Source organism: Haliotis rufescens, unplaced genomic scaffold (genome assembly GCF_023055435.1).
Source record: "Haliotis rufescens isolate VD_foot unplaced genomic scaffold, xgHalRufe1.0.p SCAF_4, whole genome shotgun sequence".
Classification (NCBI taxonomy): Eukaryota; Metazoa; Mollusca; class Gastropoda; order Lepetellida; family Haliotidae; genus Haliotis; species Haliotis rufescens.
The window spans coordinates 6,089,276-6,104,465 of NW_025964112.1; the positions used below are offsets into that span (position 1 = coordinate 6,089,276).

The 15,190-nt window shown below is 42.0% G+C and overlaps 1 protein-coding gene across 1 annotated transcript; it reads right to left on the minus strand.

Moving 5' to 3' along the window:
* Window positions 1-2,599: 2,599 nt before the first annotated feature.
* Window positions 2,600-14,790, minus strand: LOC124143073 (cytochrome P450 3A24-like). Its single transcript, XM_048381814.1, has 14 exons — window positions 14,496-14,790; window positions 13,805-13,901; window positions 13,644-13,693; window positions 12,133-12,229; window positions 11,362-11,478; window positions 10,120-10,208; window positions 8,773-8,924; window positions 7,684-7,820; window positions 6,953-7,067; window positions 5,783-5,940; window positions 5,375-5,463; window positions 4,129-4,266; window positions 3,694-3,847; window positions 2,600-3,229 (listed from the first exon to the last, which is right to left on the minus strand). Exons 1-14 carry the CDS (start codon window positions 14,567-14,569, stop codon window positions 3,152-3,154), a joined length of 1,545 nt encoding a protein of 514 aa, XP_048237771.1. The 5' UTR covers window positions 14,570-14,790; the 3' UTR covers window positions 2,600-3,151.
* Window positions 14,791-15,190: the final 400 nt, after the last annotated feature.

Here is a 15,190-nt window from a genome sequence, read left to right on the forward strand (position 1 = left end):
AGGAAATGACGGGTAATCAGCAACTTCACATCCACCAAATCCTCATGTAAGTGGGGTCCTGGTGACCTCGGTCAACAGCAGCTCGAATGTCGTGAGACCCGTGAAGATCCGGGGTAGAATAGGTCTTCAGCAACCCATGCTTGCCGTAAGAGGCGACTATGCTTGTCGTAAAAGGCGACTAACGGGATCGGGTGGGCAGGCTCGCTGACTTGGTTGATGCATGTCATCGATCCAAATTGCGTGGATCGATGCTCATGATATTAATCACTGGATTGTCTGGTCCAGACTCGATTATTTACAGACCGCCGTCATATAGCTGGAATATTGCTGAGTGTGGCGTTAAACATCAATCCAATCCAATCCAATCGAATGTCGTGGACTCCATGAGCCTCATCTGTCTACATAAACACCAGTCTACATCCTCTGAGGGAGTGAGTGAGTTTGGTTCAACACTGAATTTTTCAGTGTTTCAGAACGGTAATAATATCTCACTGTGTGTCAGCTTGGTGGGGGATGAAAGTCTGCAGTGATGCAGGACGTGTGACAACAACCCACAAGCAGGGGTGTGATGTAGGCAAACCTAGAAACAAACTGATGTCAAATCTGGGATTCGGCCCTCCATCATTGTTACCCATCACTGTAAAGCGAAATGTGGACAGCTGGGCCACACATCCAAGGGACACGAGTCACATCTTGCCATCAACATAACAACAACAATGTTTATCATTAAGACATTTATTACAAAATGGTTTCACAATATTTCGCAATAAGGCAGTGTTTCTTTATACACATTCAATAGTCTTCCACTCAAAGTGTTCATGTCAGTACTAGCACAGTGATATTATCACACTATGTAACTTTACCTAATCTTCAGATAATTGTGGACCACAGTATTCTGTTTTGTTGACAAACTAAGACATAGACATAAACAAAGTCAAGTTTCCTGAGACATGTTTTATGCTGCTGTTAGCAAAATTCCAGTGATTACACAGCGCACTCAAAAATGCAAAAAGCACACACAAAACAGCAGTTTACTCATTGTACCCACGTGGGAACAAACCGTGAAGAAGACTACTCAACCACGTAAATTGTTTCTTTCTTTCTTTCTTTGTTGTTTAAAGCCCCACTCAGCAATATTCCAGCTATATGGCGGCGGTCTGTAAATAATCGAGTCTGGACCTGACAATCCAGTGATTGACATCATGAGCATCGACCCATGCAATTGGGATACGATGACATACATCAACCAAGTCAGCGAGCTTGACCACCCGATCCCGTTAGTCCTCTTACGACAAGAATAGACGCCTTTTACGGCAAGCATGGGTTGCTGAAGACCTAGCCTACCCCGGATCTTCACGGGTCCCAACCACGTAAAAGACAAGCTGGTGAGCAATATTTTCTCTCAAATAAAGGATATGTGACGGGCCGGTGGTCCATGTACTACAAGACTACCACATTCGGTCGGAGTGGTGCATCTAAGGAATCGATACCAAACTGTCACATTAAAAGCTCGGACAATTCCTGAGTTGAGACCAATTAGTGGCAGAACCGTACACAACCAGTTGAGGGAGCACAACATCCGCCCGACGTTCAGCGATACGCCCAGTCTTGCTTTCACGTCCCCGTCTGGGTCGCCTACCTTCGTGTAGACACCATCTGAGGCTCAGGAGACTGAGACAGTATACTATTCCCAGATGCTGTGATGATCGCGCAAGGGTCTACAAGCGCCCACTTTTAAGCGACGCTTGCGTTACTCAACGTCGTCAGTGAGGGGGTTGAAGTGTAACAGGGTTAGAAATTGGCACTAGTCCTATAGTCCTTGCCAAACTGCCCAATAGTAAAGGTATTCTAAGGACTAGTAGAATTTTGACATTTTTAAAGGTTTTGCTATATGCTATCATTATAAGGACTAGTGGACTGAAACTGTTAGTTTTTACCGCTGTGTAATGGTACGGGGTGGCATCACAACTCATCATTGTTAATGGAAATTTAAACGGCGTACGCTACCGGGACGACATCGTTCGAGATCATGTTCTACCCTTTGTGCAACGTCACGTTGCTGCAGGATAATGCCTGCCAACACATTGCACGTGTTGTAACAGACTTTTGAGGCAGCATGACATTGCTGTGTAGAACATGTCTTGGATGAGATGAGTGAGTGAGTGAGTATGGTTTAACGCCGCTTTTAGCAATATTCCAGCAATATCCCGGCGGGGGACACCAGAAATGGGCTTCACACATTGTACTCATGTCGGGAATCGAACCCGGGTCTTCAGCGTGACGAGCGAACGCTTTAACCACTAGGCTACCCGACCGCCCCATTTGGATGAGATGAAGCGACGCCTACAACACCACCAGAACCAGCCGGTGACGCAAGCTCCGTTGGGACAATCTTTGGTTGACATTTTTTTAACAACATCCCCCTGGCTGTTTTCAATCATCTGGTGTCTTCAATACACCACCCCTCTTTTAGGTAGTGTTTATCTGTCTCCTGTTACCAAGTATGGCTTTTGTCAATGATTTCCTAATGATAAAATATTGATCAGACGAATAACCAAATATTATGTTGTTATTTTCAATAACATAACATTTACACCACTTTATATGAAGCACAGTTACTTTTATTCCGTTAGTATACATAGACTACATACACTGAATGAACTCCAGACTATGTACATCTGGATTTGGACAACATACTCTGTGCCTTCAACATAATATGTATATACAATGTCAAGTGATTAGTACAGGTATTACATACAACAAACACAAAGTGGGAAAAGAAAGTGGGAATTAAGCAATAATCTAAGACGCTATACATGTCATCCCTGAGTTTGCCATCCTCGCTTGGTCCGGGTCCACTCAGATTATCCCATAACTTTACCAGTGATGTAGTGACATTCATGTCACTGTAAGCCGTGCACCGACTCATCCCTCCGCATGCAGTGACGGCAGGTGTTTAGACAAGCCTTTCTTATGATTTATAGAAAATTGGAATACAATATGATATCGATCAACATTATTATAAAGGTCATGAGTGCCACCAGATGTGTTTAGTCTTGTGGTTGTTACGTGAACGGGTGACAGAAATACATCCAGTTTCAATGCATCGATTCCTCTTAGGTACGGAGCCTGGGGTCTGGAGCCAGGGAGCTTATCGGAGCACGACTTTCAGGTTTATTGGACACTTGTTGCTGAGGGTTCCCAACGCGGTGAAGTTCCTCAACTCATCCTGAAAAAACAATATGGACATTTTGGTTCACTGGAAAGTAATATGTCGTTTTTGTGCCTCGGCGGCAATATTTCAGCAATGCCATGTCGACCACCAACTCAACTACGGCCAATTTAAACCCAACAGACCGGTGATGTTCTGCATGGTCCACGACGTTGAGCGATCAGCAAGTCAGTCTGATCAACGGTTCCTCTTTAGTCGTCTCTTACAAGCATTTGGATAAGAGGGGCCTATTCTAAACTCGGGCCCCCACAGTGTTGCATACAGTGGAACCACATTGTACCTACCCGATCGTCTTTCGATATAACTACTGTGACAAACATACGTAACTTTTCTATCATATGTATCATTACTTATTTACGTTGTTTTCGTGTACCCTCAACACACTACTTTTTAAGTGAACATTACTACGGCAGAAAGGCGCTACAAGATGACAACTAAAACATGTACACAAGTCAACGAACCGGTGTGTCTGGAAGTCTGTCAAACTGGACCTTCTGCAGGATGCGAGCCAGACCAATCTTCATCTCAACTTGGGCAAGCCTCATTCCGATACACATCCGGGGGCCTTGGCCGAAGGGGAGATAACCCATTTGATGTAGATCTGCATTCTCCCATCTTAAATAGAAAATGAACTTTTATACTCAGAACATTTGCATTAAATGATAACCGAATTAGCAGATGTGTTATAAAGTTTAACGTTAAACATTTTCACTGAAGGTGTACGAATTTCGCATTCGCTAAATGCTTATGAACGTTTGTTAAGATTAAAATACTGTTTAACGTTTTCACTGAAGACGAGCTGAGTCTTCTGAACGCCTTCAGTAAATGATGCACAGAGCCAACTGGCGCTCAAAGTTGAAACGTTTTCCCTGAATATGGCAAGTTGTTAGGCTTACCTATCTGGATTGAATTTGTTAGGCTCTGGGAATATATCCGCATTTCTCTGAAGGGACACAAGGGGGATGTTGATGAAGCTGCCCTTGGGGAATGTCCAACCTTTGATGACAGTTGTCTTGGAGACAGCACGGTTTAACCTGTTAAAGAACAGTCAGTATACAAATATATATCATATAATATCAGATATCACATATGTGACCCACCAAGAATAAAGGGACCTAATGGGTGCTAGGATACAATAGTGCTGTGACGTCATGAAGCAAGACGTTTGATGTCAACTTACTTCCGTAAAAATTGTCATGTGTGCAGACTGTACAATATATCCTTTTTTTGTCTCGTTAGTTCGTAATGTAATAAAACCACGTCAAAACATTCAGCATACATGTCTTCTTTCATTAAAGCAGACATATTTAAAAACGGCAGCCATTACACAGACAGTTATAAATCTGAAAATGGGCCTTTGCAGAAAATGAGTCCAAATGTTTGAAACCATGCATCTCTGTAATAAATATGAATTGAAGCTTAGGAATTAGGCATTTTTATGGTCCTAAGATACCGTAGATTTGAAATATATTAAAAAGTCAAAATGTGACTTTTTCACCCATAAGGTCCAATTTTTCAAGGTTGGTCACATATATCTGACGGGGCGGTCGGGTAGCCTAGTGGTTAAAGCGTTCGCACGTCACGCTGAAGACCCGGGTTCGATTCCCGACATGGGTACAATGTGTGAAGCCCATTTCTAGTGTCCCCCGCCGTGATATTGCTGGAATATTGCTAAAAGCGGCGAAAAACCAAACTCACTCACTCACATATATCTAACATCCCGATTCGCATTAGAATAGGCTCTTGATGAGAATGGAACACTTGGATAATAACAACTGAATGGTCGAGAGAATCAGGGGTAATTCACGTTTAACATCATTTGGGTCCGGTCATTTGTTATAGGGTGTCTGTGGGCCAGAGGGAATCAGTGGAATGTCACCAAAACGAATGTCAGTCTCCAGGGGAAGGCTATAAAAAATAATACACATATTAGGAGAGGTTCATGATATAATGGACATTTTTATAATAAAACATAAAGTGCTTTTGCATTTGGTCTTTTCAGGGAGAGGGGTGAAAGAAATTGCAAGGACATAGAGGGGGTCATCTGAAAATGTCACAATCATAACTCGATGGTCATTAAATTCTGTACATGTGTGCATGAAAAACCTCTGAACCTCTGAGCTGAATGTTTCCGGTACTCACCCGGGTACAACTGGGTACAGCCTAAGCGTCTCTGAAATCACGTGGTCCATATACGTCAACTGGCCAATGTTGTCGTAGTCTGCCGGTTCCTGTGAATGATGTCAAAGTTGCATTGACTTACATATAGAGTGAGAGCAAGAGAGTATGGTTGAGAAAGAAAGAAAGAAAGAAGAGAGAGAGAGAGAGAGAGAGAGAGAGAGAGAGAGAGAGAGAGAGAGAGACAGACAGACAGAGAGACAGAGAAAGCAAGAGAGAGAGAAAGATAAAGAAAGACAGAAAGAAAGCGAGGGAGAGAGAATGGGATTGCTGAGAGACACCTTTAAAGTAGAAATTAGTCTATCATCGGTTGTAAATTACATTTGAGAAGGTCGCCATTTAGCAACGCGAAGTTCGAGAGGACAAAGTTACCTTTCCTAATACAGTGTCCACCTCCTTTGTCAACCTTTCTTGAACATCCGGGTTAGTTGCCAGTGAATATGCAGCGAAGTTCAAGGTGCTGGCCGTAGTTTCGTATCCGGCGATAAAGAACAAGAACGCCTGCCCCAGCACCTCGTCGGTCGTCATTGCTGGTCATCATAAAATGAATATTCCGCCATAAATAGCATGATAAGAGTCAGCAAGCATGGGTTGCTGAAGACGTATTCTACCCCGGAATCTTCACACAGGCAAAGTAACTTAATGCTCAAGGTGTATACAGTAGAACCTAACTAAAAAAATGTTTCCGTTGAACATCGTTTATCCAATGTTTGTCACCCAATTCTGGAATGATAAATATGCTGGATCCAATCTCATCTGCTTCTTTTTAAACCCGAATCGAATGACATGACGCTCAACCAGCCTCCCTTTAAATTACCCCCCTGAGAAAGAGTCACTTCCAAAGGAAAGTTACAAATGTATAATAGCGGATGAGCCCAGGTATTTATATAGGATGTAGATGTGATACCCAAACAGTGGGTATGAGGGGTGTCTTTCAAAGAATATAGTTGTGTTTATCCTCCATTGAACTTTTCAACTCCCTAGAGTTAGAACGATTAATAAGATTCACATATTAAATAGAATGAGTGGTAGTAAAATGATCATGATTAACATGAATTTCGGATATGCCGAACTGGTCTTCAAGGCCCATTTTAAGCTTGGTCAGTCAATTCAAACCTGGATACCGAAAACATATCCGATACAAATTGATATTATTTGCACACCCATACGCTCATGGCAGTGAGATGTTTTGTTTGTTTGTTGTTTAATGTCGGATTCAGCAATATTCCAGCTATATGACGGCGTTCTGTATATAATCGAGTCTTGACCAGACAATCAAGTGATTGACAACATGACCACGCAATTGGATCAGCGAGCCTGACTACCCGATCACATTAGTCGCCTCTTACAAGTATAGTCGCTCTTTATGGCAAGCATGGGTTGCTGAGCACCTATTCTACCCCGGATCCTCACCGGTCTAGTGAGAGGCGATTAGTAGAACAATACATCGTAGCAATAGACAATGCCATTTGTAAAAGTCGTGGGCGATAGTGTGTCACATGATCATCAGACATCGTGGGCTTGCGACCTTCAAGTACATACCTTTGTTGCCATTTTGGGAACCTGGAGGTTGTGATTGGCTCTTGTCATCCTCGCTATCTTGATGGCTCAAGTTATCCCCAGCATCCAGCATCAACTGAAGAAAGTCTATTCTTCTCTGGAAAGAATGACCAGTTAGGAAATGATAACAAGTGAGAAAGTGAATGTTAAAAGCCGCAAACACCAATATCCAAGCCATTCGCGTGACCTGTAATTAATCGAGTCTGGACATGTCAGCCAAGTCACTTTGCCTTGCCAAAGTCTCAACATAATATTTCAGGAATGATGAGAGTGGGAATGTTATTGGTTTACGCCGCAATCTACAATATTATACCCGAATTGAAATCTTCATACACTATCACAAGTTCTTTTTTTCTCATACGCAGGAATATTATATGGTGTGTCGTTTTAATAACATATTTTCTGATTATACGCCCTGTTTTAACCGACATACTATTGAAACCAAACGGGGGACTCGCTAGTAACTAGTATCCCAATGCGTAGATCGGTGCTCCTGATATCAATCACTGGATTGTCTTGCCATTTACAGACCGCCGTCATATAGCTGAAATACTGCTGAGTGTGGCGTTAAACAACAAATAAACAAACAAACACATGCTAGATAGGAGCATTTAAGTCGGGGGCATTAACTATTGCTGTTGAAAAGTCCTGTAGCCCATTGAGACTCTTATTAAGAAACGTCAACAAAGGCACAAACAAGGAAACAGTGTTACCTTTTGCTCTTCCTTTGGTTCGCTTTTTCTCATTGTTATCATTTCTTTAAGAGAGGACACAAAAAATTTCCTGGTTGACTTTGGAAACGAGCTGAAACCTAGAGCCTTGGCGACCCTTTGTAGACTTGGGAAAAGAACTGTAAAAGACGGTGTCAGGGTATCAACAGGGAACATAGAAACTTCTACAAATTACAGCAAACATGGGTCCTTCAGATTGGTGACTGCTGGTGCAAAAAGAATTGAGTTCTATCTGCCCAGAGATAGACAGTGATTGTGACAAGATCAAATTCGTGGCAGCTTAGTTTGGGCACGTGAGACATTGAGAAATATCGTGATTGAGTGATTGATTGCTACTCAGAGAGGTCATTAGTGCAATTTTTACATGGAAATTTGTGATGTGTTCTCTTAAAGCCGTGGCAACCCCCCAGGAAGGATCTGAATAGGCATGGAGATCTCGAGGATGGAAGCTTGACACCTGGGGGCCTAGATAAGATACAGCAACACGGAGGACGGACATGGGAGCGCATGGTGACCCCTCAGGATGGACATTAGCAGACATGGTGAACACCTAGGATGGACATTAGCGGACATGGTGACCCCTCAGGATGGACATTAGCGGACATGGTGACCCCTCAGGATGGACATTAGCGGACATGGTGAACACCTAGGATGGACATTAGCGGACATGGTGAACCCCTAGAATGGACATTAGCGGGAATGTGAACCCCTAGGATGGACATCGGAAGGCATGGTGACCCCCGGGATGGACATCGGAAGGCATGGTGACCCCCGGGATGGACATTGGAAGGCATGGTGACCCCGGGGTTGGACATGGACATTGAAAGGCATGGTAACCCCCGGGATGGACATTGGAAGGCATGGTGACCCCCGGGATGGACATTGGAAGGCATGGTGACCCCCGGGATGGACATTGGAAGGCATGGTGACCCCCGGGATGGACATTGGAAGGCATGGTGACCCCCGGGATGGACATTGAAAGGCATGGTAACCCCCGGGGTGGACATTGGAAGGCTAGTAACCCCCGGGATGGACATCGGAAGGCATGGTAACCCCCGGGATGATACATACTTATGAGAGACATGACCGGGCTCTGGAGCACGTTGTTGTCAAAGACCTTCTTGGCCTGGGTGATGAAGACGTTGTGGAAGTTGTTTTGGGAGTCGATGTCAATGCCGAAAGCTGTGCTGGCAATCACATCCATAGTGAAGGCACCAAAATAACTGCATCACATGAAGAATAACATATCTATAATAAACATTCTGGTCGGAATAGTTCCGTCGCAACAGTTCATTATATTATCGTTGCGATGTCATTCTGTGTATTTTGAACAATGCGAAAGGTAGGCGTTTCAAAGGTTCGTGGATCAAACATGGATGTAATGTTATTTTGAGTAGTACAGTTATATCATGGAGTTAAGTGTCTGCGGGTATCTTAATGGGGACATGAAACACAAAATCAAAGCAACTCCGCCCAGAAGCATCACCACTCAAAAACTCCATGCTCAAATGTGTGGGTCGGCCCTGCGTGTTGCACGTGAGATGTGTTCCCCGAGATTTTCGCACGTGCGCCTCGCTCTTTGAAGACTCGGGTTATGAAATGCATACGCCGGGGCAAGTATACAATTCATACAGGACCAACTTGAGCTCATTTATCAATCACCTAAGTATTACTTGCTCATGTCGATGGGTTTATTATGAGCAAACACAGTGCTGGTCAAGATAAGAGTAAGTTCTTTTCTAACTGTTCGTTTCTACCAAATCAGACGTACGTACGATGCATAGAACAACATAAAACGTCCAGCATGAAACACATATTTCACCGTTCATAGACGGATAAACACCCCGCATCCCGTGAACCGTTACTCTCTGCATCCCCTGTACCGTTATTCTGCGTTACTCTGCATCCCCTGTACCGTTACTCTCTGCATCCCCTGTACCGTTACTCTCTGCATCCCCTGTACCGTTATTCTCTGCATCCCCTGTACCGTTACTCTCTGCATCCCCTGTAGCGTTACTCTATGCATCCCCTGTACCGTTAATCTCTGCATCCCCTGTGCTGTTATTCTATGCATCCCCTGTAGCGTTACTCTATGCACCCCCCTGTACCGTTACTCTCAGCATCCCCTATAGCGTTACTCACCGTACCCATATACCTTAGCACACCACAATCACTATACCATTGCTCGTCCATCCCCTATACCGTTACTCACCGCATCCCACATACGGTTACTCATTGCACACCCAATGCCGTTAATCATCGCATCCTCTATACCGTTACTCACCGCATCCCCAAAACCGTTACTCAAACTATCAGACCTGGTTTTAATTTCGATCATTCACCGGTTGGTGCGACATAGCATGCCATATTGCGACGTAAACGACGTTCAATCACACTTAAACAAAGATATGTGCATACTCTTTCGTGGTGATGATTTCTTCGTTCTCAGCAGCGTGTGCGAGATTCTTTGTTAGAGTCACGGCGCACTCGTCGATCTTGGCACACATCTAGAACACCAAAACACTATCATTTACAAAATATATGGTCATCTTAGAGTTGAAATCATTAAAATCCTTGAATGTGACGATCTGACACCCTGCATAAGAAGTCGCAAAGAACAGCGTTAATCGTCATTTTTGACTATGATAAAGAGAATCCCACCCGAGTGTCTTTTGATATCAAATATATCAACACTCGTTGAGAAAAGTGTTGATATATTTGATATCAAAAGACACTCGGGTGGGATTTTATTTATCATCAAACATCATTCTTCCAACTTTTTCAGTTTGTAGACAGTAATAAGCAGTGTCTTCGGTGTAAAGGGACTGCTAACAGCTTCAGTAGCAGTGCTATAGGTGATGTCATTTGATTGTGATGTCATGGTCACCAATGACGTCACAATGGGCTGCAAAGCATTGTGATGCTATTTCATTGCAGTGATATCTACAATATAGATATCGCTTGATCTCACCCAAGCGATATCTCCTGTGGGAGCCAGTTTGGGATGATAAATGATTACCGTACGTGTAAGTATGGGGGAATAATTTCCCAATTTCTTAAATTTAGTTTTGTCTTCGATATCGAATCATTTAACAGCTCTCTGAGATCTACCAAAAACAGCCCGACTGGCCCTGAAGCATTCGTGACCAACTCGTGTTATTCCGGGACAAGCCGATTAGCGACTCGTGCCCCTCTCATGGCCATTTTTGCGACTAGGTTCCGTCTTAGCGCAAACGGGCATACCTAAAACAATTGTCAACTCGTTGCGTAATGTTTCACATATATTTCCCCATATATTATATATATATTTCAGATGCAATTTAAAGGACATGGGGACCTGCGGAATTATACAGTATGATTGAACACATTTAACTGTGTCTTGGGTATATTTTTAGATGCAAGACATATGTAAAATCAAAAATTATTTCTGAGGGATTATTTGACAAAGAACTCGAAATCATACGCGCATTCTGATTGGTTTGTCGTATCTCGCACATAACATTCATCGAGAGGGGGACGAGTCTTCTTGCAGGTTACGGAAAGGGGCGAGCGGTGACGAATGGCCCTGAAGCTTCGACCAGCAATCTGTTTCTGGAATATTGCTACAAAGGGCAAAACACATCGCACTCCCTCACTCATGGGGTTGACTATGATACTAACACTTCTGAGCTTGTTTCCGCTGAATGTCGGACTGATAATATTCCTTAGCCTCTTCCATGTTGCTCCTGTCTCAAAGAAGATGCCGGTGCTCAGAGGGAAGTCATTGAGGTCAAAAATCTGAAAGTGGACAATGGATATAAACAACGATATGCAATGTAAGGGCTTAGGCCAACACAAGCGTGTGACTGTGAAACCCCGACCGACCCTCAAATGGAATACCGAACAATAACTCTTATTTTTCGTGAGTTTCACTATAGCTTTTATAACAAACCTTACCGGTAAAAGGGCACCCCAGCTCGTAATACATGTACATTGTTTACTAGACATGCTGGACGCCCCGAAAAGTAATTGTTGTGTAATAACATAAACAAACAAGTTTGGCTTCTCCTTTTAGAGGAAGAAAAAAACATTGTTTTAACGAAGTGACCGATGTCATATCCCCTCTATAAAAAATTCCAGACCCGTGAAGATCCGGGGTAAAATAGGTCTTCAGCAACCCATGCTTGCCGTAAAAGGCGACAATGCTTGCCGTAAGAGGCGACTAGCGGGATCGGGTGGTCAGGCTTGCTGACTTGGTTGATGCATGTCATCGTATCCCAATTGCATGGATCGATGCTCATGATGTCAATCACTGGATTGTCTGGTCCAGATTCGATAATTTACAAACCGCCTTCATATAGCTGGAATATTGCTGAGTGCGGCGTTAAACAACAAATAAACAAATAAACAAACAAACAAACAAAAATCCCAGCCACATTGTTGCATACTTACTAATCTATCTGAAAAATTATTGAAGTCTCTTATAAATATTTCTTTGATGATTTCAGGGTCGTGCACGTTGATAAGGGGGAAACCGCCTAAGTAGACACTGGAAAAGGAAAGGCGCGAATAAAACATCCTTTATTACCAGGTTTCAACTTATGAGTGACGTCTTTAGAAATAATACAGTAATATTACGGCGGTGGACTCGAGTCATGTGGAGAATCGAACCATGTGCTTCAGCTGGACGAGCGAATTCTTTAACCATAAAGCTACCACATCAACGAATCATCATGTCAACTTAGAAAATGGCAGTGACGGGGGTTATGTAGTGTATGTAGTGAGGAGGTGTGGCTTTAGAAATATTCCGGACATGTCACCATGATAAGGCTACACACATCGTACACGTTGGAACATATTCCCTTTTTTATAATATCGCATATGCATTAATTCTTGATATCGCAAAGTCGCTTTTTTTCATATCGATAAATGAATTGAGAATGAAAATATATTAATACCATCATATCTAAAAATGTTTTAGTGATATGAAAATGGAACTTGTGATATCCCTTATTCATGATGTGCTATCACCATTTCGATCTATTATTCCATCGGGGTTTTTTTTATTAAATATCTAGAAAACGAATATTGTGCCACGGCACTGTAGCGCCCCTAGGTGTGTAGTCAAAAGCAAATGTAAACTTAGACAACATCTTAATAAATTGTTATTGCAACAGTTTCTGCGTAAATTCTGAATACATTTAAAAATATGTGGAAAATTAGTTTCTTGTTTCCAATTTGTTAGTACTTGAAACAATACTACATTTCCACATATTTCTAAATCTGCAGCCAGGAATGGATGTGCGCGTTACAATATTGTTGCAATTTACAACAATTACATTTAGGGGCAAAACACATGCCAAAATTCACCTCCCTCAGTCTTGCAACTTCAGCCGTGATCTTTAGGGAACGAAACGACATTTTTACAGAATTTAAAAGTTTGATTACATTATATTTTGAGCAGAAATATAGGCCACATTGAAAATCTGATTTCAAACTTTTAAACAATTTTAGGTGTCATGACTGTCGGAAATACTTCATTGTCTTTTGGTTTCTGAGGAGATTGTGTTTACAGTGCAAGGACGTGCATTTTGTGAGAATTTAAGAGCATTTTCAAAGTGGAAAGGTCAAATCAAATAAAAAAATTAAAATATCACAAAAAAATGCATAGATATATAACAAATTTCATGTAATTGTGATATAAAATTACTGAATGATGGCCATAAAAAGGTTTTTCATTGTTGCTGATGTGGCGACGATATTGAAAATCGGATTCGAATCTCTTGAACAAATTCAGATGTCATTGTGCGGAACAAGCATGTTTAGAAGTGGTTTCTAAAACGCCGATGTCACAATATCACAAGAAGGAATAGTAATCATGACAAGCGAAATAGTATGATATGTGGCCTCTATAAATTGCACTTGTCACTGTCCGCGATGTCGTAAATATTATTGAACCTCACCTGTACACGTCGCCGAATTCCTGTCCCCATTTATTGTCGAGGTCAACGCCCTAAAAATATATATCAATAAGAAATATCAGAATGTTGTCACAAATAAATGATGACTCCTATTCTACAAATTTTAATTTTTACTTGACAGGTACACTACACGGGTATGTTACCATTTTCACAACTTGACGAAGATTTCCTAAATATATGTCTGGAGTTGGGCCGGGGATACCATAGTCACTGAGGAAACGGTTCCGTTTCTTGCCGTACCTGTAAAAATAGAGAGAGATTAGTGTTTGTAAAAAGTATAGGGCAATACATGACTCTGTTCTGATTTTCCTCTTTCTAATGCTGATTTCACATGTGAAATATATTGACTTGTCTCTTTTATATTATCTAGACTGATTTTGATAAAGTCAACTACATATATTCCCCGGTCATGGTGTAGGGCTAACACGTGTGTCATGCATTTGACACAATGACGGAGGTACAGATACGCCGTATTTCCTCTAAAAAACGCCGGTTCCCAACCGGCGACATAAGCGCCAGGTATGTTAGATTTAAATTACTTCTAAATTCTGTATCAAGAACGTAAAATCCATTTATTTGTGACCGCAGCGTAGGCAACACCTTAGCTAAAATATTAAGCACTGGGTCACTACCGTATTTCAAGTCGGGCTTCCATTTTCCCCGACAGGTTTGGACGCTTGTTCAATGAGTAAACTACGAAGCGCTTGTTAAAGGAAATACGGTAATAAATCGATCAGCACCCCCCTGCATTCATTCAAGATGTCGGATTGCATTCGTGATCCTTATCCAAAGTAAATAAGACAGTTGGTGTCAAACTGACACATATGTACTCACAAGTAGATCAGCAGCAAACAGCCTGCGACGAGCATCCATGTGAGCGGGATATCTATCAAACCAAGCAACTCCATTGTTGATGGTTGCCAGAGCGAATATTTACTACGTATAGTACAGTTCCTGTTGCCAGTGTCACCGTCGCTGTGTTTGTGGCCAGTGTTGCCGATTTCAACACCCCTGACAGCACAAGGTCCACGTAGAAAGAGGCGAAATGTGTACAGTCAATGGTCCAACCCGCCAGTTTCAAACAGGCTGAATGACAACTGCTTTTCGTTCGTCATTTCTTTAAAAAGCCTTGTTTTGACCTATATATAGAAATGTTATAGGTCAAGGGGCACACAAGGGGTAGTACCAAAAGTTTTAGAAGCATCTATTGCTTATTTGGGTTCATTTTAATGCCGTCAGTTATATATATGTTTTACATTTTGCTAAAAATACTCTACAGACGCGACACCCCAATTGATATGTATAAATTCATTTCTATTGAAATTGAACTTATTTAAATGTATATATATATGTTCCTAAGAATTCAGACTCATCAATTTGTAAGATTCTTAATTTGCGATTCTTATGTTTTCCCAATATTCCATTCATATATCATGGTTAATGAAAATATTTTGTTGTTGAAGCATTTCATATACAGTTAGATCCAACGTTTTTTGTTTTTTAAAAAAAACCAGATTTCGTGGTTTAGA